This window comes from Pollicipes pollicipes, unplaced genomic scaffold (genome assembly GCF_011947565.3).
Source record: "Pollicipes pollicipes isolate AB1234 unplaced genomic scaffold, Ppol_2.1 Scaffold_5724;HRSCAF=6776_pilon_pilon_pilon, whole genome shotgun sequence".
Classification (NCBI taxonomy): domain Eukaryota; kingdom Metazoa; phylum Arthropoda; class Thecostraca; order Pollicipedomorpha; family Pollicipedidae; genus Pollicipes; species Pollicipes pollicipes.
In genome coordinates this window covers 31737820-31758754 of record NW_023596746.1, presented here as the reverse complement: position 1 = coordinate 31758754, position 20935 = coordinate 31737820, and the positions used below count along the sequence as shown (strand labels likewise).

General features: G+C 49.1%; 1 protein-coding gene across 1 annotated transcript in view; it reads right to left on the bottom strand.

Moving 5' to 3' along the window:
* The window catches only part of LOC119102943 (organic cation transporter protein), a 39248-nt gene extending 30040 nt beyond the window's left edge, over nt 1–9208 (bottom strand). Inside the window, exons 1-4 of the mRNA XM_037226391.1 lie at nt 8775–9208; nt 8387–8675; nt 7862–8224; nt 7581–7696 (exon numbers count right to left, since the gene is read on the bottom strand). Of these exons, the coding sequence (XP_037082286.1) occupies nt 7581–7696; nt 7862–8224; nt 8387–8675; nt 8775–9208 (1202 nt within the window). The remainder of the gene's footprint in view (nt 1–7580; nt 7697–7861; nt 8225–8386; nt 8676–8774) is intronic.
* Between the last annotated feature and the right edge of the window lie 11727 nt (nt 9209–20935).

Here is a 20935-nt window from a genome sequence, read left to right as displayed (position 1 = left end):
TAAGCTTACTATTAATGCTAAAGCTTATGCTCACCGGTGATTCGCTTCATCTGGTGGTCTTTAGTGTGGTTATTAGTGAGGTCATTAGTGGCAACGGTTATGTCATTTGTCTGTCATTTAAGCTGCTGGTTTTTTGCGATCTTTTTAAGCTTGGTCTCGGCGTTCAGGAAATCATTGTTTTTTTCTTTGCAGCCGACGGCGTCCGGGATCACGTAAGTTTGAGATTTGTCAGCTCTTCGTACAATGATGTCTTCATTTTCTGTGACTGAAATCGGCATGTTTTTTGGTACAGCAGTTCCAGCTCCGCTTTTTGTGCTTGCGGTGGCAAATGATGGCCAGCACCTAGATTTAACGGCTTCTTTTGGTCATCAGATGGCTGGACCTTCGACATAGTCGCAAGTGCCTCTTTTGGCTTCGGTAAAAGAACCGATCCTCCGTAAAGGTTAGATAACACTGGAGATTCTACTTCTGACTAAATTTATATGCAGAGAAAGTTCCTCGGAGATACCATTATGGATTACCCCTGAGGGTTTCGTTCACTGCCAGGTAACAATTTCTCACAAGAAAAGCCCAGCAAAAATCCACCAAAGTCGACCCACGTCTTCCACTCAGGAAGGAATTGTACTTAACTGAACTGAACTCTTGACAACGGAACTAGAGATGGGCTAGCGTAGGCGCCGACTGTCGTTTCCACCAAGGTGGCTTAAACCCATCTCAGGTCCCTGATGTGTTAGGGAGTCAAAGCCGCTTAACGCGCTGCGTGGAGATTTGTGTTGTGCGTCACTGTACCCGCATTCCAAGACTATTGGCCCAAATTCTCACTTGTAAGTTGCGTATTGCGCGGAAATATTTATTGAGAATCCCCGGGACGTCACCTTCCGCGATATTAAATCCGCATGTGAAACTGCTGTTGTTTATTTCATTTCGCTTCAGCAATAGCATGCTTACAGCAGCTCAAGTGGTGAATGGGTGGTCAGGTATGAATAAGTTCATTGTTGTGACAATGGAAAATGAAAAATATGATCAGCTGTTGCATTTTATAGGTATCAGAAATCTTTCACTGATTTCAGCATAAGGTACGGGAATGTAGGACCTCGATACTATGTGATATCTTTTGGTTCCCCACTGAGATTTGGCAAGCTTGAGTTCAGGATCAACAATATTGTGTTTGGTGCTAAATTACAAAAGCAAATTTGACCTGGTATTGCAAAAAGTTTTGCTGATGCCGAATACTGTTCATTGTGATACTCTGAAATTATATGTTAATTTGTTTAGGGCATGCCGTGTTTCCTCGTGTTACCATACTCACTTGCGCCACATGACTCACTGACGTGGCATTGCTAGAAATGATCACTCCACGATTCTCCCATGAAATTTATGAGAAATGCGGTTCAGCTTATGGCTCAAAGCGCATTTTTTTCTGGTTAGCCAACACAGCTCACGACTCACTCTAGAACGATTGACTCACGAGCCGATTCGGCATGAGTATGATACAAGTTTGCATGTAACATATCAACACTGATTTCAATTCACATAACATGATGCAATTTACAGTAGCCAGACACATGAGAACGAGTTCTTGGCAAGTTTGCGAGGCAACATACAGCTTAAGATAACTAGCAATAATTTCCTGAACAGCTAGCTAGTTCACTGCCAGTCTTATCCATAACGTGTTAAAGCAATGCAAATCACGGTGCTGTACTATACTCGTGACAGCAATCTGGAACATTTGTATGATGAGAGGGTTTGCCCAATGGAATAGCAGTCAATGCTATGCTTATTTCAAGAAAGTAAGTAGGGTTTTAAAATAAGCAAAAACATATTAAAGAAATTTCCAGGAAACGCGTTTGAAATTGGGACCATGCAGTACGTTCATTGACCATTAGTTGCTGCCAGTTCAGTGATCAAATGCACTGGCAGTGCAGCTAATGTTGTGTTCTATAGATAAGGCAGTGCTGTTAGCCTTATTCGTCGTAGAATGACCAGGAGGAAGGAGAGATAGATATGACACATAAGAAACATGCAATACATCCATTGACCATTAGTTACTGGAGCGGCCACAGCCATTCTCCGACCCGCACGCGGCGAAGAAGCAGCTCCTGAGATGCGTGCAGGCATAGCGGTTCTAGCGCTACGCACAGCTGTATTCGTGCCAAGGATGTTCACGCATCATCGTGCCGGTTTCTGCAATAGTACAGCATACCATAGACACAGAAAAATAACAGTCATTTCTCAGCCAGATAATCCCAGAGCATTCAAGCACATCATACATCATGCACAAGTACGACACACTAGCGTAACTCAGATCCATATACAAACCAAGTAGTGTCCTCAATGGGCTCATGTGGTGCACTGCCGGCTAACCTTGCGGGGAAAGCTCACACGAAGGAGAGTGGCTGGAGGTGAAAACGATGCGACAGAGACAAGCAAAAAAGAATGATGAGTTTAGGGAACAAAATTGAAAATGTATGTCCGAAGCCTACAGTTACTGCCAATGCAATGATTGAATTCACTGCCGGTGTAGCCAATGTTGTATTATATAGATGAGATAGTACTGCTAACCCTATTCCTTGCAGAATGACCGGAATGAAATATAGATGCCTTAATATTTCGGCGGTGTCTTTATCGTAACGAATGTCCTTTAATGGCGAGTCACAGCTTTTTTCAAGTAACCAACATTCAGAGGATTAACCTGGGAGGAATTTTCAGTCATTACTACCATACAGTGTAGACCCGATTTTAATCCATTAACGATCAGTAACGATTTTAACTATAAAGGCACTGAATATCAAACCCAGGCACCACGCGTATATGTAGCCGATTTTAAGCTAGCACACCTCGCGCATTAGGACGCGAATCAAGTTTGCATCGTCGGTCATGACTAGCTTGTGCGTTTTAGTCTGGTTACCGGCTTCGTTTAAAGGGGGAGTTATATGATTTTGACACGGGATTTATATCAATATGTTTTTCAACTAAGTTTTTGTTTAATAAAGGGAGTTTTACATGGAGTTTTAAATTGAAATAGCCACCTCGAAAAGCTTTCCGTGCTGTTCACAATCCGCCCCTTAAGACCAAAGTCCCTCTAGTTTCTGAGCTACACGCCCGCGAAAATGGGGAAAAATATGGCGGGGAGAGTATTTCAGAATCAACTTGGCGCTCGTGACGTCATAATATCATTCATATCCTGCCATTCCATAACCCATGCGCCGAACAAGGCCAAGGAACATGCAATTGTCGAGGCCTTAATATCTGGCGTTTGTTATAACCGGCATTTTTACATTAGAACTGATGCTCTCTTCAGTATCGTCCAATGTGAAACATTCCCTTTACGAATGGATTCACTTATTTTTCTGTCTGGATGGTCCTGTGCTTTGCAGACGACTTTGGGCTCCAAAAAGAAGACAGGCTCCGTATCTCTCTGGATTTCAGCCTGGGTGTGCTTTTGTCAAAAAGGGTCACCAGGAATTCCCATTACCCAAAAGCAAAGCCCATGTTTTGTTTATGCTCCTTCTTTTTCACTACTTGATGCATTGTTTAGAGCCCTGTGAAACGTGTTACGAATTATGTTGTGCTTGGTGTAAATTAAATGCGCAAGGTTCGGAGCGCAGAAGTTCCTAATTGATTTCTGATTTGCTTTTCATTTAAGTTGTTTTTAGTTACATTTCACCATTTTATTTGTTTCATTCACCTATTTTTATTCATTAAAAACTAACTAATTGAACTAACTCCTGAAAGTACGACCTGATGACCTACCTAGTTAAATGGAGCATGTTATGAATTAGATCGTGCTTAGTGAAAGCTGGATGCCCAGATTCGCAGTGCAGAATTATACGAGAGTTTGTGTTTGATAAAGAGCTTTGGTTTAACGTGGTGCGGTTGCTCTTTTTCCACCGTCAATAGTATGTCCAAGTATCGGACCCTTTGCCGTACCCTGCATGCTCCATCGTAGTCTAAATTGGAATGCTTCCGTACTCCACAAAAAATCAAGGGTATACTTCTCGCGCGTCGAGGCCCCAGCATAATCATCGATGTAGGCGGCTAAGAAAGTTAATTTCAATGACCTGGCAGCCGGAGTTTTCGTTTCAAATTGGTTTCACGCCATTAGTGCTACATCAAAATTTCTGCCGACAGGAGTGCTACGACCTCACATCTGTAGATGCTTAAACGCGACCTTAGTGCTAATGAATACTAGCATCAATGTGTTTGAACTGCTGCGCATAATTTCAAACATTAGTGTTATGCGACAAAGCTTACTCTGCAAAAACATATACCTTTCATTTTCTCCACCGCAAGAATTTATACCGTTATTACGTATTCACGACCTTGCTTTTGCTGCAAAGACTTATCCTCGGTATTAGTGTTACAGGACGAAACCTATGCTTTAAGAATGTATGCACGTCATTTCTTCCGCTGGAAAAATATACACAGCTATTACTTATACCGGACTTAACTTCTCCCGCAAACACCTATATACGAAATAAGTGCTACACTATAAAACGTATATTTCAAAAATGTATAGCGGTCATTACTTATACTGCAAAACCTTTCACCATCAGTGCTCTACACGGCATGTCGTCTACTGGAAAGACTTAAGCGCGCCATTAGTGCCACAGCAAGCACTTATGATAAAACTTTTGCTCTACAAGTGATAACAGGTAAATGTTTTTTGCAGTGTAAGTTTCGTTGTATAGCTCTTATATCTTGCATGCATTTTAACAGCAGTTATTATCACGCGTCATACAAGTTTTTGCCGTGTAGGTAATGGCGTGTATGCCTGATTTGTGGCACTTTTGTCGTGACTCCCTTTAAATGAGTCTTAAATATGATTACAAGACACCAAATAACTCCGTTTAATCAACAGTTTCGTTAGTACCACAAAATCTCGCGAGCTCTGTTTAAAAAAGTTTCGTTATTATCACAGGTGATTCCACTTAAGCAGTCACATGCCTTGCACCAATGACACTACATCGGCATGCTAGGGATCTCATTTGCTCTCATATCTTCCAGAAAGCACAAAAATTGCTCTCACGCCTCCGCCTATGCATAGGCCCTTTACAGACCAGTTTTGTTTGGGATAAATTCCCCGCTCACGACTCGAGATATGCGTCCTGCTGGATACATGACTATAGCTGTGATATCACTGGCAGTAAGCTGAAGATCGGAAAGATTCAACCTAATGTTTCTCCGTCCGTCCCCTCGGGGTCCGCGTTGCAATACCTCGAGAAAAGCAGCTTGTCGATGTTCTTGTCTCGAGCATTTCGTTTACTAATGGGACGCATAGCTCTTAACCTCTTTGCCGAAAGACCTTGAAAAATATGTCGAACAAAAAATAGGTGTCTTCTGACATCTCACAGAACGTCATCGTGTACCGTGCGTCCCGCGTTCCGCCGCCTATAACCTGTATTATTTCTTTGCAATTTTCTTTCGGCCATACCGGGGTGAAATGGACCGCTGAGAGCTGTTTTAAGTGCTCCGATAGCAGACGTTTTCGCACGTGAGCTGTTCAAGAGCAAGGTTCGTTGTCCGTTATAGGTCTGCATTTCTTGAGGTTTCGAATTCTGATATTGCACCCCCTTCCCTTACGACCCAGTGGTGTTTCAACGCGCGCTTTCAATTGTCAAACGTGTTACAACGCACGTAGTCGACAGTCTTGCGGCCGGACAAGGCGCGCAAGAGCGGCAATAGTTCAGGTGCTTGGAATGTGGGATTGTATCACCGCTGTTTGCAATTAGGATTGTCCTCTCGGTCTTGAAAATAAGAATAATAAATCGGTTTGCAGTGGGCCCAAGTTCCATAAAAAACGCGTGCCAACCCATCCAAACACCATTGTGAGTGAGGCCGTAAACTAAGCGAGCCTCACCGTCCACTGGACGAAAATTGCGTAGTTTTAGCTCCCAGACCCAGTCATTTACGCTTTTGATATGGCTAGCTTTGCACTTAATAGTTGCTGGATCGTGCAAGTGTCAGAAAGAACACTTTAAAATAGCTTTCCTGGGATATATCCAAAATGTGCACGCGTGATTTTTATCATCTGAGGGCTGAGATGCAGCATAATGGGTCATGTAAATGACGTCAGCGGTTGCAATCGTTAGATGACACGATTTCCTCAGAAACTGGTGGCGAATGATAGCTATCAAAAGGGGAAAACACAGAACCAGAAGCCATCACATGTCCTCAAAGCAAGCGAAATTCAGTTTTTTTCTGCTGAAAGACCTTTGCTCTGGCGATTTCCCAGCCTTCTACCGATATCAAAAGTCAAATTATCAACAGACGCTTTCAGTGAAGCCGGTTTCAGTGAAAAACCTCAACATCAGACACCAAAAAGGTTTTCATTGCGGTTTTCAACATTTCACAAATCACACGGGCGCATTATAGGACCCACGCCACCCTCCGACTACGCCATTGACCTCAGAGGTGCTCATACATCACCCTCCGCCGTCAGCCTTCCGCTGACCTCGGAAGCATGCTCGCCGTTGGCGAAAAGCATGTTTGCCACCCCGTGTTATGGTGTTCGGCGATGATTAATGACAGCCGCAGGGGGCTACGCAGTGGAAGCGCACTTTTTTGACACAAATGCGGTTCAAGGCTGGTATGAACGGATGCTCAACAGTCGGTGGTCTGCGCATGATCTTCATGGGGATGATTGTCAAACTTGATCTGCATTGCGTCCAATGCAGGCGTTTTCATCGCTGGCGGGCCTTTAAACGCGCTCACGCAAGATTGAGTGAGTGGTGCTCAAATTGGCTGAACGATTGTTTAAAACGGTCCTTTCCGAAGGAGCTCTTGGTGGAATGAGCGCATAAACCAAAATTATAACATGTGAAAGGAAACACCACATATTTGGGAAAGGTGCACAATTGTGCCCGGGAACACAAAACTTTTAAAACACGTGCTGCATAATTAAGTGTGAAGCTCCAGCCTTTCATAGCGCCCACCTCGCCTCAATGCGAACACCACGCTGAGCTGTAGAGAACTGCGACATCAAGAGGCCCACTTCGCGCACCACAAATTCGTGGCAGGATCGAACGAGTCGCGAACAAAATATATCGTCAATGGTTATAAATACTAAGCATAATTTTTTCATAACACTGCTTCCGTTGATGCGGGTTGATTTTTTGCCTGTCAGGGAGCGCACAATTTCTTGCCATAAAGGGTTCAGCTAGTCATGATAATCGACCTGGCCTACGCAAATGCCATTACCTAGTCGGTGTGCTTCAAGTTTAATATCTTTGATGCGTACTCCACGATTTTGAGTTCTGGTAGCAAGCTTCATATGTCCTCTAAACTCTGCTTTGTTTTGGGTTATTTGCTGTATGTTTTGACATCATTTGGCCAGGTTTTCAGCATCTTCCTGAGTGCACTAAATTATATTATTCTGCCACGACGTTCAATAGGTAAATGAATGCAAATCACTTTTCGTTTACTTCCTCAAATGTAACTTACCCGGCTAGTTACCGTAACTAACCAGGTACGTTTGAAGAATCATTGACATGGATTATATCCCATACACGTCATGTTCACATGTGTAATCAGAGCGCCCTGCGGGTGCGCCCACTGAGACGCCGCTACAGCCAGCTCACGAATCGTCAGCGCCCTGGCACGCCTCATTGGTGCGGCTGCGTTCGGCGGTCGGTGCGGCGGACACCGGCTGCCCATCTACATCGGCCACCGTCTCCGGCATCGGGCGGCCGTTGGTCTCGGGCAGGAGCAGGCCGGCGAGGCCGCCCAGCAGGGCGAGGCCGGCGAACACGGCCGACGGCGCGCTCTCGTGCAGCTCACTCACCAAGTCCACCACGAACGGCGAGAGGGCGGCGCCCACTCGCGACGCCAGCTGCCGCAGGCCGCACGCCAGCGAGCGGACCTCAGTGGGCATCAGTTCGGCAGTGAACACCACTATCGTGTTAAAGGCGGAGGATGCGCCGATCTTGGCAACCACGCCAAGTACCAGCCAGAGCGTGGTGTCCTTCTGCACGAAGGTGAGTAACATGGCGGCGGCCTGCAGCGAGAGGAGGAGGATCAGCGAGCGTCGCCGTCCCAGCCGGTCCAGAAGGGGAAACACTAAGCTGGAGGGAATGTCGGCGAGACCGGAAAACACCGCTGCCAAATGCGGGCTCGCCGCCAGTTGCGTCGTGTCGAACGAGATACCGAAGTAGGAGCCGGCGATGATGAAGCCGAGAAAGACGGCGATGAGTGTTCGGCGACGCATGTGCGGCGTCCGGACCAGCTGCAGCATCATTTGCAGCGGACTGTGGCCGCCGGCGGTCTTCATAGTGGTCTGGCGGGACAGCATGTCGTTCCGCGCCTCCGCCATCAGCTGCAGCACCTCCTCCTCTGGCAGCACCCGGCGGCCGTTCCAGCGCGCGCCCCGGCGCAGCACGGCACACGCCTCCGGGAACCGGCCCTGCAGCACCAGCCAGCGGGGCGACTCGGGCATCAGCCAGAAGTTGAACAGGAAGATAAGACACGGCACGGCGTACGCCAGCTGGAGCAGCCATCTCGTGCGGATCAGGTACGAGCCGAGCGCGACGAAGCAGGTGCCAAAGGCGAATGGCATGATTGAGACGATACCGATCGCGGCGCGCCGCTCGCTGCTGCACAGCTCCAGAACCAGCACGTACTGGCTGCTGATCATGGCCGACGTGGCGACGCCCGTCAGGAAGCGCACGGCCGCGAAGCTGGCGTAGTCGGTGACGAGCGCGACGGTGAACGCACAGGCGATCAGCAGCAGCATGGCGGGCAGGAAGACGGGCCGCCGGCCGAAGCGATCGGCCAGCTGGCCGCTCGCCACCGAGCCGAACAGGCCGCCGATCATCAGCCACGTCTGCAGCAGTGAGAGCAGCGGCTTGCGGCCGCACACCAGCGTCCACTCAGTCACCACCGTCGACACGTACACGGAAGGGTCGAACGCCCAGCGCTGACAGGCGGCCGTCGAGTTGGCCGCGTGGCAGCGCGGTGTATCGGACGGCAGAGTGGCGAAAGTGACGTTGGCGGCGAAGCCGTCGGCGCATCTAAACTTGGGCGTGGCGCCGACGAACATCATGGACATGGAGAAGACGGGGAAGAGCAGCCACATGACAGACATGTACCCGATGAGCAGCGTTTGCCAGCGGCCGGTGCCGCAGCACCGCTCCAGCACGTCCTCGAAGAGCACCTCCGTCTTCTGCTCGGACTTCTCCTCGGCCTTGCCGCTCTCTGCCGTATCCGCCATCGCGACAGCTTACTTGGTCACGAGCACTCCCAGCGGTGTCCGCGTGCGTCGGGCTCAGCGACGTGTCACGCTCCTCTCGGCGCACTCCGTGATCCTGGCCCTCGCACACGGTATGCTCGCGGAGACTCCGCGCTCCGTCGCCGCACCGCCGGACAGGCGCGCGTACTTCACGTCCGTCGCGTTACTGGTCGGCAGAACCTGCCTCTGCCACCCAACGAAGGCGAGTGGCCTTACAGCGCCGTTTGGCCGGGCGCCGCGACACGTCCGACCGGCCTCATTGGCGCCAGCCGCACGGCAGCGGCCGTTTACGGAACCTCCTCCAGATGCACTTGCCACGCTGCTGTTCTGGAAATATAGATGTGCGCGCGCGCCCACTGTGCAATGTGCATACGTTTGGAGCGGTAGCCGAAGTTAAGAACGGGTACAGCAACTGTAAACCTCTCCCAGTTCCCGCAAAGCTTAACCAACTTGTGTGAAGTAAAAAGAAAAAAATATAATAAATAAAGTATAAAATAAAAATATCAATAAGTAAATAAACACAAGCGCCCATACGTTTACGCGCAAAGAGGACGGGTACTTATGTGAGGTTTTTAGCGTGCATATTGCCCATAAAGTAAAAATGTATATAAAGTAAATAAGTGCAAGTTTGTTTCATCTATCTAGTCCCCTGTACAGAATGCCGTTTTCGCAACACACATGCTTCGCTGCAGATGACGTAGCTGCACCACAGAGGCGACCCAGGGAGGGAAGTTGTTGGGGGCAACCAGGTCATTAAAACGCAAACTGGAACAGTCCTTCGGCGTGGGTATTCCGACTCCTGATACCACCCCTGCCAAGAGGCAAGGGCTGGAAAAGTTAGAAAGGTGTATTGTTCGTGCGCATTTAGGTATCGGACTGACAGAGCGATGACCGTAAAGTAAACAAAGATGCAGATGTAAAGTGAACTACAGAATGCAAATAACAGTAGTTTCTCAGAGCGTAAAAAAGTTGAGATTAGTTTGAGTTGTTGACTGATATAACGTGACGTGAAAAACAGACTTATGGAGCTGTTTTTTAAGTTATGATACTAAAATTAAAGCATTATTTTTATTGGGTGTTTTATGATTATGATTATTGCGGTTTTAGGGCGCGTCGACTTCTAGGGTCATTTTGCGCCCATAAGAGCTAAGTGTTTACCGTGGTGTGTAAATGGCTGTGAATCCTATGTTTCTCAAAAATGAAAACAGCTGTCCGGTGTCAAGCATGCGGGAATCGTCACCAATAAGGTCTGAAAATGTAAGACCTGACGCATCTCGTCCGAAGTAAAGTGCCTGGTCTTCTCTGAACTATGGGCAAGAGTAAATAACGTGGCGAACCGTAAGTGGCGCATCACAGCGAGGACATTTAGAACGGTCTTCGGCGCACAAAAGGTAGCTATGTGTTGCGTGCTTGTGGCCAATTCGTAATCTGCTGAGGGTTACTTCTTCGCGTCTCAACGTACGTGAGCTTGAAGACCATGCACCCAGTTGTGGCTTGATCATCTTCAACTTATTGTTGACAATGGCGTCTCAGCAGCGTTGCCATCTCCCCTTCACAGAGGTCGCGATTGCAGGGTAAAAGTCCCTTGCCGGCAAGGGTAAAGAACGGGTGCAAGGTGCACGCGCTCCCCGTTTTGCGGCCCCGTCAGCACGCTCGTTACCTGCGATACCCACATAACTCAGTATCCAACATAAGACGACAGTTTTACCAGCAAGATCCAGCGCTGTCAGGCGAGCTAAAATATCCTGTATAATGGGACAAGGTGGGTTAAAGGTTGTCAGAGCCAACAGGCTGCTCAAAGAATCGGATAAGACCACGTGTGAGTTGCTCTCACCAACTTCGATGAAGCATGGGGCTTTACTGATTGCAACGAGCTCGGACGTGTAAACTGAGACGTGTTTCGGTAAAGAAAAGGACCGGGTGGCTTGGTCATTCACAAATGCAGCACCAACGCCTACCTCCGTCTTGGACCCATCAGTATATGTGGCTTGAAAACCTATGTATGACCCGATGTGCTCCAGAGCCTTCGATCTCAGGTCGCATGGGATCGCTCCCTGTTTGCTGGTGCATGAAAGGGATACATCCACTTTTGGTGAGATAAGCTCCCATGGAGACACTAATACGGGACGCGACCTTTGCTCACCACGCAAAGTTATGTCGCTTCCCCGGAACAGCTTCTTCATATGGACACCAAATGGAGTAGCGGATGGCCTCCCGCTACTTTGGAACTTGCTTTCCACATCACGTGAAAAGATTGCTCGGTGAGTCGGATGGTTGGGAAATTGAGCCAGCTTGCAAAAGTACCGCATGCCAAGCATTTCCCTTCTCAGTGCCGACGCCGGTTCATTAACTCCCACTGTAAGGCTAGCAGCTGGCGACGTCCTGAATGCCCCCGTCACAATGCGTATTGCCGTATGGTGCGCGGTGTCCAATAAACGTTTGGAGGAGCTCGGCGCGCGGTCATAAATAAAACAGCCATAGTCAAGTTTCGAACGTATAGGTGAACGGTATGGCAGTAACAGTGTTCTTCTGTCCGCTCCATAAGATGTTCGAGACACATACTTCAATATGTTCAATGCGTTAAGCAGTTGTCACGTAGGGTTTTCAAATGTGACCCATACGATAAACGGTTATCAAATTGCAGACCCAAGAAGCGGGCACTGGATTCGTTCGGGATGGTCTGGCCGTATAGCCTTAAAGCCATAGCGGGGCATTGACGTCTGCAAAAGTGCATAGCGACTGTTTTCTAGGTCGAGAAACGTAGTCCGTTTATAACACTCCATCCTTCCAGGCTGATCACAGCACAATGCAAGCGACGCTCCAAAGAGGCAAAATTTGACGAGGCATACCAGATGGCGACGTCATCCACGAAGTGAGAGCGGCTGACCGACTTTGGAAGGAAGCCACCAATATCGTTAATCATCACCGCGACAAAGCGACGCTCAGAACACTGCCCTGGGGCACGCCATTATCTTGTTGGTACCAATCCGAGAAGTGTGAGCCAACACGAACTCTGAAAGAACGATCGGTCATAAAGTTCGCTAGGAACGTGCCCATGGCTCCTCGAATGCCACAATGAAAGAGCTTTTTGAGGATGCCGTAACGCCACGTCCCATCATAGGCTTTTCAACATAAAAAACACAGCGACAACATGTCGTTTTTCCCTAAAACTGGTGCGAATGTTTGTGTGGAGAGCTATTAGATGGTCAATGGTACTGCGATTTTTCCTGAATCCACATTAAGCAGCCGCAAAAACGTTGTACCGCTCCAAAACCAAGACAAACGCACATTCATCATACGTTCCATCAACTTACAAACGCATGATGTCAGTGAGATAGGGCGATAGTCGGCAGGGTCAGCCCCACTCTTACCAGGCTTGAGCATAGGGACAATATGTGACACACGCCACGACTCCGGAAAACCTCTGCTCCGCTGCTCCGTTCTGGTGACGCAACCAGATGGGGTAGTGATCACTACCAAAGGAGTCGTTGTCAACCGACCATGTCAGGTGTGCCGCCAGTTGGGGGCTGGCAAAACTCAAGTCCAGCGCCGATGTCTGACCTGACGGCAGCGTCATGTGAGTTCGGGTCCCGGTGTTTAAAATATAGAGATTCATCATGTAAAAAAGTTTCGCAATGCCTGCCGCGAGTGTTGGTCTGGGCGCAACCCCAAGATGTGTGATGAGCATTGAAGTCACCTAGCGAAAGAAGACGCGGGGGAAGCTCGGCCACCAGAAATCTAATTTCTGCCGTCGGAAAAGGAGCATCAGGAGGTAAGTAAGGCGAGCAGACGGTTATTGCACGGCGCCCAAAGACTACTTTTGCTGCAACAGCATGCAGGTCCGAGTGTAAGACCACGCGTTGGACGGAGACACTGTGGTGCAAAGCCAAAAGAACTCCGCCGTGCGCAATTGGATCAGCTGGCATATCCCGACGCATTACAGTGTAGCTCTAAATAGCTCTATGATACTAAAATGAGAGCCAGGTGCCAGTTTGGTCTCCTGCAGGCAGGCGATGGCCGGACGGCGCTGATTCAGAATGACTCTGAGATCGTGTAGACTAGTTCTCACGCCCCTGCAGTTCCACTGTAAGATACTTGTCATAAAAATAAGAAGTGAGGGTAGCCATTACACGCCTAGCTCACCAGTACAACGCGCAGAATATCACAGTCAATACGCCTGCCAGAGGGCGCACTAAAAAAGGGTCAAAGTCACACTTTAAAACGCGACACGGTTCAAAAGAACAGCAGTTCCGCTGTAAAAACGTCTGTAAAAAGCCGTGCAAGAAAAGATGCAATATCTCACACTTAAAAGATGAGATTTAAAAGAACTGCGCCGTTCCAGATGAAGCGCCAGATATCTCAGTCCTGGAACCCAGTTCCACAGATCGGTGCCCCAGCCTGGGGCGAGACCTTGGGCTACCCCTGTCACTTGGGGACAAGGGCCCAGACGGGACACGCTTGGAGCCAGCATGTCCCGTATGTGGTGGTGGCGGAGGAGGGGCCATCACTGAGCCCCTGCCCACCACCTGGTGCCGTGGTGGAGCCTCAACCGGTCTACGTGGTGAGGGAGTATTGCTCCGGGGAGCAGGCTCCTTGCCCGCTCCTGACAGCCTGTTGGCTGCTTCGGCCCGCTCCTGCTCAGCCAGACGCGCCCTTTTAGCCTCACGGGCGCGCCTGTCTGCCTCGTGGCGCTCTAGGGTTTCAAGCGCTCTTCCAGCAGTGCTCGCAACGCGTGTCACTGGAGACGACGGCAACTGGGTGCTGGATGGTGAGGCCGGCGAAGTCCGCAGGCCCCGGCCACGCTGAACGACCGTCCATCCCTCTCCCTCCGCCGGCGCATCAGATGATGCCGCGGAGGCTGGCACCACGGCGGGCACCGGGCTCTCCAGCACCGGGGAGGGGTGAGGCGGCGAGGCAACAACTGGCGAGCTGGGCTGTGCCTCAGAAGGGGCGCGGGGTGCCAACGGCACGGGGGACGATGACGTTGCCGATACGGTGGTGTGCACCTGTGACGCTGATACAACCGACAGCCCGAACGATTTAAATAGTTCAATGAGTTGAGTTCCAGCCATATGATCTAAGGAGGTTTCAGGTGCGACAGGAGCCTTGTCCGCTGTGGCATATGACTTCTTAGGGTGCCTCAGTTCATAGAGATCCCTCGCTTCACGAAATGAGGGGTTCTTCGTTGTTTTCAATGCAATAATCTCCTCTCTGGCGTACGCCGGACATGAACGATCGAAAGTAGAACGAGGTTTTTGGTTTTTCCCGCAGTTAATACACCATGGGCTCGCTGCAGTGCACTGATCACTCGGGTGCTCCGGAGAAGCACACTTGCCACATGCTGGCTGGTTACGGCAGAAATCCCTCGTATGTCCAAACATCTGACACTTAAAACATCTCATGGGGTTCGGAATAAAAAGGCGCACCTTCACCTTCACATAGCCAACCCTTACTTCAGATGGTATGTCAGGACGGTTAAAAGTGAGTACGATGTTGTTGGTGGGGACCAACTCCGCACCCCTGCGCACCTTAATGCGGCGAGCATCTGTCACCCCGAACTCGGCAAGGCCGTCGACTATTTCCGCCTCACTGACATCTTTCAAGTCAAAGCAGTTGATGATACCCTTTGAAGAGTTCTTTGTCCTGTGAACCTCAACGGTCATCGCCACTGACACGTCTTTTTCCCCTTCCGCATCCCGCACACAGTACACAAACCTATCCGAAGTCATTGCCCGTTTCGCCTCCTCTCCATTTTGAAACTCGACCTCGATCCCACCGTCCTTGAGCTTATCACATCGGAGCACCTTTCCACACCGATCACACCCATTTCGCCTTTGAAAGGGCGAAAGGGACGACAGCGGCTTCTCGGCACCTCGGAAAATCAAGATTCGAGGGGCAGGCGCTGACGCGCTACCACCTGTGCTCTCTGTCCGCCCCCTTTCGGGGTGCGAGTGTTTTTTTTTATTGAAGTCGCCATGCAAAAGGGGGTTTTTATTTCGGCACCGGGGCTCCCCACCCACCTCGGAGCCCAACTGGGGACGGCCCAACACTCCCTCGGGAGGTGGTCACCGCCAGGGCTATCCCGGTGCTATACGGGGCGAACGACGCCTCCCAAACGGCCAGGTGTAACCGGGGAGACCTCTCCCCGTCCTGACCGCGGTTCAGCGCCGCCGCCCCTTGACCCCGTAAGCCGCTGCGCGCGGCCAGGCACCCCAAGCGGAGACCCGCTAGGAGCGCCCAACCGCAACGCGAGAGACAAGCTGCTGGACCCGTGTGGGGCCCCACGGGCCCGCTATCCCCCGGATATCCTAACCAAAGTGGAGTGCCGGGACGCGCCGTGGCTGACCCGCACGACGCGCTCCTCAGCCACCAGGATCCGATCAACCCGGAACGCGAGTGAGGGGGCACGGCGACCCTGATAAAACGAGGATCAAGAGTGATGGTTGGGCCGGATGCAGGAAAATGGGTAATGGGGAGGGAGCGGGCGGGACAAGGAGTGGGAGCTCACGCACCGGCAGGGTCGCTAGGCCCTGAAAAGAATAGCTTTCTCTGCCCACCTGTTACCGGAACTGGGACCCAAGATGGCGCTACTCCCCAACACCGGCCGAAGCCGGTGCCCCTGCGGGGATATTTTGTGTTTTAGGTGCGCGCGCATGCTGAAAGAGCTGAAAGGAAAATTCCAAATTGTTGATAGCCCTCAGCACCGCTTACGGATCCTTACGTTGACCTTACTTACGCTAGAGAGAACCGCCAAGTTTTTCGGAGCGGTGCAGTAGCACGTGGTTCGTCGCAGCTTTGAACTGAAAGAGCACGGAATTTCACCAGAGATGTTTGCCTACTCGACGAGGAGAAAATATATGAGGAGCAAACCTAAAAGACAGCTTCGTTTTGCGAATCGGATGCACTAATTGAGATATGCCCCGGAGAGAAGGCCTATGTGTCTGTGAAAGATGAAAATGGCGATAACGTAAAAAAGCAAAAACGTCTGATTCGATCCAATGTGTGTGAGATTTACCGACTGTATACGGAAGAGGAGAGCAACCCACTAGTCGGATTTTCCAAGTTCGCCAGTGTCAGCCCGAAACACTGCGTCCTGATGGGTAGCTGCGGCGCTCAAACAATTTTAGCGTGCTTTTTTTCACCATAACGCGAAGCTGATGGTAGGATCTCTTGGCCTGTGAGTTTTAATTTACAACGACCTGCTGAGTCACGCCATTTGTGCTGTTTATAGGGAATCCTGCATGATGCGGGAGTGTAGGAACTGTCCGAGTCAGGATGGTGTGCAATAGCTTTTAATTGACAGTCAATACCCAAGCAGCGGACATTTTGGATTCGTTCGATGGAATCAGATTTGGTAGCCAGTGGGTGAGCACCGATCGCTGTACATAACTGAACTTGTTCTGCCAATGGACGAGCTGTGGGCCAAATTGTCCGAAGTCATAGTTGCACTGACTAACGTGCAGAGTGTACGCTTTTCCGTACCAAAGGGAGAGGTCCTTCGGGCAGAGGATGAGCTTAGCATCATATTGACTACGGTCAAGACTCCAAGACACTTAAGGTTCATAAAGTAACCCGGCGAGTGCTCAGACTGTCACTGTCCTTGAGGTAGCTTCAGGCGTTGGGCGAGAAGTAGCTGTTGCTTGATTTCCAGAGCTTTGGTAAGTTAGAGTGAGTTATACTTAGTCACTGGCGCACTTAGCCGACTTCCACCTGCATGCGACCCGTCGCGTTGTTAACTTTAGTGTCGTTTCACAATGCGCTTATCTTCTTCTCAACAAAAAATGCGTTTTCATTGTTTTCTTTTTGGGTTTCGTTCAGTTTTTTTTAAGATCACGGGCAAACTGAGAAGCCTTTCGCCTGGGCTCTGACGGCAGAACAAGACAAAATGAGGGGCCCAGGTTTGACTCGACATGGGGGGATCGATTGATCCCGATGATTGATCGTAGAGTAAGTATAGAGTCTTGTGGCTTCAGGTCAGGAGACACTTGTATCAGGATTCAACCAATCCCGTCACTGATTCCAACCGCTGTTGACTGTCACCGCCCTGTCATACCCCCCCCCCCCCCCGCCATCTCCCCCGCCCTCCCGCAGTCTGCTGCCTCCTGTGCGGAGAGACGCGTGGGAGGTATTGCGCCGGCAGCCGACTGTGTTTGGCGCGAGTATAGTGTAGGCCCGTGTTGTAACGTTTTTTGCAACCCTTTCCAAGCCCAAACCTCCTTTTAAATTGTTTAATTATGGGGTCCAAACTACACGCTTACACGTACAAATGAGCACAGGTTGAAAGGACATCGACAAATGATTCTGCATGCATTAAAAATGTTTGTAAGGTCACAATAAATTCAGTGCCATTGGCAACTCATGAGACCCATTTTTATCAAGATTCGGAGGATGATGGTGCAGAATTGACCTTGAGTGTGTAAAAGCCGTGATATGTTCAGGTGTCGATGGTGTTTCGTTATCCCATTGAGCGTTTTATAATTTAAAAAAAATCGGTAGCGTGGCACCACTATTCGCGCGCGGAGTAGCGTGTTGCGGGCCTGAAGTGCATTTGCCGACAAAGATGGGAATGGCATTGGCGCCGGCAGTGGATTTCTTGACGCTCAACTAGACAGTTTGACGCTGCATGAGGAAAGATGCCCTCGGGCGAAAATCCACCCTGATTTGGTGCCGGTTTTGGCGCCGTGCGAGGACCGAATCGTAGAAATATGTTTAGGGTCCCAACGAACCACTGGTTTGATTGACAGCAACCGTCGTTGAAATGCCACGCTCAACGGCACAACTCTAATACAACTATATTGTTCTTGTCACTTTCGTCTGGCTTATGAGATAAAAAAGACAGTTGTTGGCGCTCGCCTTGGACTTTGGCGCCGTAAGCCCCAGAATGCCTTTGTGCTAGCACTAAAAACAAATTTCAGTTTTCACTTCGGTTAAAGAAATTCTTTGGCATTGGCGGGCATGAAGTATACGAAATTATGCCGTGCTTGTTCTAGATGTTTTGAGCTTTTTTTTTAATATGCTTTCATATTCTTGTAGCACAGCATTTTCCATTTTCGATTTCCGAAATTTACGTGAAAACCTATGAGAATAATACAACACTCGCCTGATCCTACAACGCATCTCAAGTTTTAGGTTTCAGTACAAAAGAGCGCACGGACAACCACGAATCCTTCGATAAGTGAAAGGGAAATGAGCAGCATATCCGTCCAAGGCAGTTAAAAGTTCACTTTGTGGTAAGAATAGGCCAGAAATTAATGTTTTCCATTTTAGCAAAGAAATACGTCCAGTCTGGGCGCAACGCGTGCCTCTCGTCCTCATACGGCGCCATTGAGGTGGACCGAGGCGCCGTTATGTTATGTCATACTGATTGTCCACTAACGGCGCCTTCAGAAGGCTACAGTTGGCGCCGTATGTAGAAAAAATCTGAAAGCATGTTGTTGGAGCAAATAAGTGCAGCTTAAATAGCGCGCAGACACCCATGAAACTTCAGGATAAAAAAGAGGATATTGACAGCGTTTTAGTGCGGCCTGGATTAGTCTTTTGATTGTCAAAATGTGTCAAAAAGAGGTATTTTCCATTCCCAGAAATATGTTAGGTCCAGTATGGGCACCAAAGCGGCGATTTACACCATGTGTCTTACGATGCAATCCTGTTGACTGTCCACTTTCAGGACGTTCAGGGAGCATGATGTTGGCGTTGCGTATTAAGAACTGTGAATGTTGCTCCCATATATTTTTTTGTGACACACCAAACTCAGATGTTCTTTCAAATATATTGTTGGGGACATTCTAATTACCGCAACATTTTGTTGGTTGCGTATTGTTCTTATGAGAATTGTCTTCCCATAAAAGTATGGGTGCAACACTGTTTCAACCGCCTTTGTATGACATTTGGTGCTCCGACGTTAGCTTAAAAGCAGGGGTGTAGTTTCCTTTTTAATTAGAAACGGGTCAGCGATCCTTTCTTTGGTCACCCGATCTTCAGGAAGAAAGCGGGCAAAATCCTGGGGGAAGCCTGCTTGTTCGCATATTTTGGTGTCAGATTGGCAAATTTTGCACCGTTTGTATCTGCGCATGCACGCTTGTAGAACATCGATCTGAATCGGCCTGACATTTCCAGTGCCCAAAATTATGGCTGACAGTTGGGGGCAGATCTCTGCAGAAATAATGGGGATCTTGGCTAAAGAAATCGGGTCACAGAGCCTGTGGTAGGTTAGTTTAGGTAAGGTTAAGTTACGTAAAGCTAGGTTAGGTGAGGTAAACCTAGGCTAGGTTAGGTTAGATTAAGTTAGGCTTAGTAAGTCTATGCAGAACAGGTAAGTTGGGTTAGGTGAGGCAATCGGTCCAGCATTATCGAAAAACTTTCCACTTGCGGCCGTAGTTACCTTAGATCAGATCATAGGTAACACGAAAACTCCAGTCAGTCCCAAAGACTCCGTATTGGGTCAAAAGTTGCGGGAAGAGAGCAGTGAGATTCTGAAACCATTTCGTTTGAGGCAACGCCCATATGCGCAATGTTGAACTCCGAGAAAGTTTTGGGAGTCCGACCGTGCATCTACAAACGCGGCAGTCGTTTTATTTGCGTGATCCTTGACTGCGTGGCATGCGCGCGGGGAGTCCCAGGAGGCATTATTTTTTAGTACATGCGTTTCTAGGCAGCCGATGTAAACAACGTGAGGAATAGTGCTGACCGATTCCGGCTGGGTTGTCATATTTCACCACATTTCCGGCGCACAAGTGACGCTTTGGTTCACAAAAACTCCAGTGTCACATGCTCATGGCTCCAGCATGCTTTTAACATGCTTTCAAAGGCATACTTGTGGTCTCACAGGCCTATTTACAGCTTAGATGTAACCATTGACTTGTAGACAGTAAAGTAGGAAAGTTTCCAGATCTGTGCAGACCCTGACAATAGACGCCAAAAATAAACAATCATTCCAGCTCCCACATTCTAATGCCTCATGCCTGGTACAAAAGGTTTTGGCTACAGGAGATACAGATGGCTGAGCCAAAAGATATTGATGACCACAGCTAAGCATGGGGTTAGAAATACATGTCCCAGGAGCATCAGTATAGTAGTACATCTCGCTACTGCATCCTAGCACCAGATACCCCGTGCGTGGAAAGGGTTGCCCAAAGGATGAGGACTAGGATGAAAGGTTTTGAAGTTCTTTCCAGAGTTCTTTCCATCAGCACTCTGGTCATTGTTCCACCGTCCGTGTGCCTCACATAAGCTGCACTACATTTTGCAAAGAATACTTGCAGTGGGTGTTTATGATAGGTCAAAACATGTTGAGAAAATGTGGAAGACTTAAACGCTTTCAGATCATTGAAACTTAAAAAATGACATGGCTTACAAACAGGATCACTCTGAAATAGTTGGTCAGACACCAAGTCAGCCATGATCAAGTCAGTCGTCTCTGTAGATTGCATATAATTTTGGGAGGACGCACATTATGTTCTTCCAATGACATCAGCCGATTTTCAAAGGACCATTGGACTGATCTTTCTTGGCAGCACGACGTGATACACCATCTGGATGGTTTGCCACCCTGAGGGCGGAGGCCAGTCCCGCCATATATCCGATGCCAAGAAGGCCGTCCAGGAAGGCCGCCGAAACGCCAGCCCTCCAGCCTTTCACGGAGAACCCAAGGGACCGAGTCGATGACGACAGCGATGGCGATGACTTTGTGGATCCCCCGTCACGTCAGAT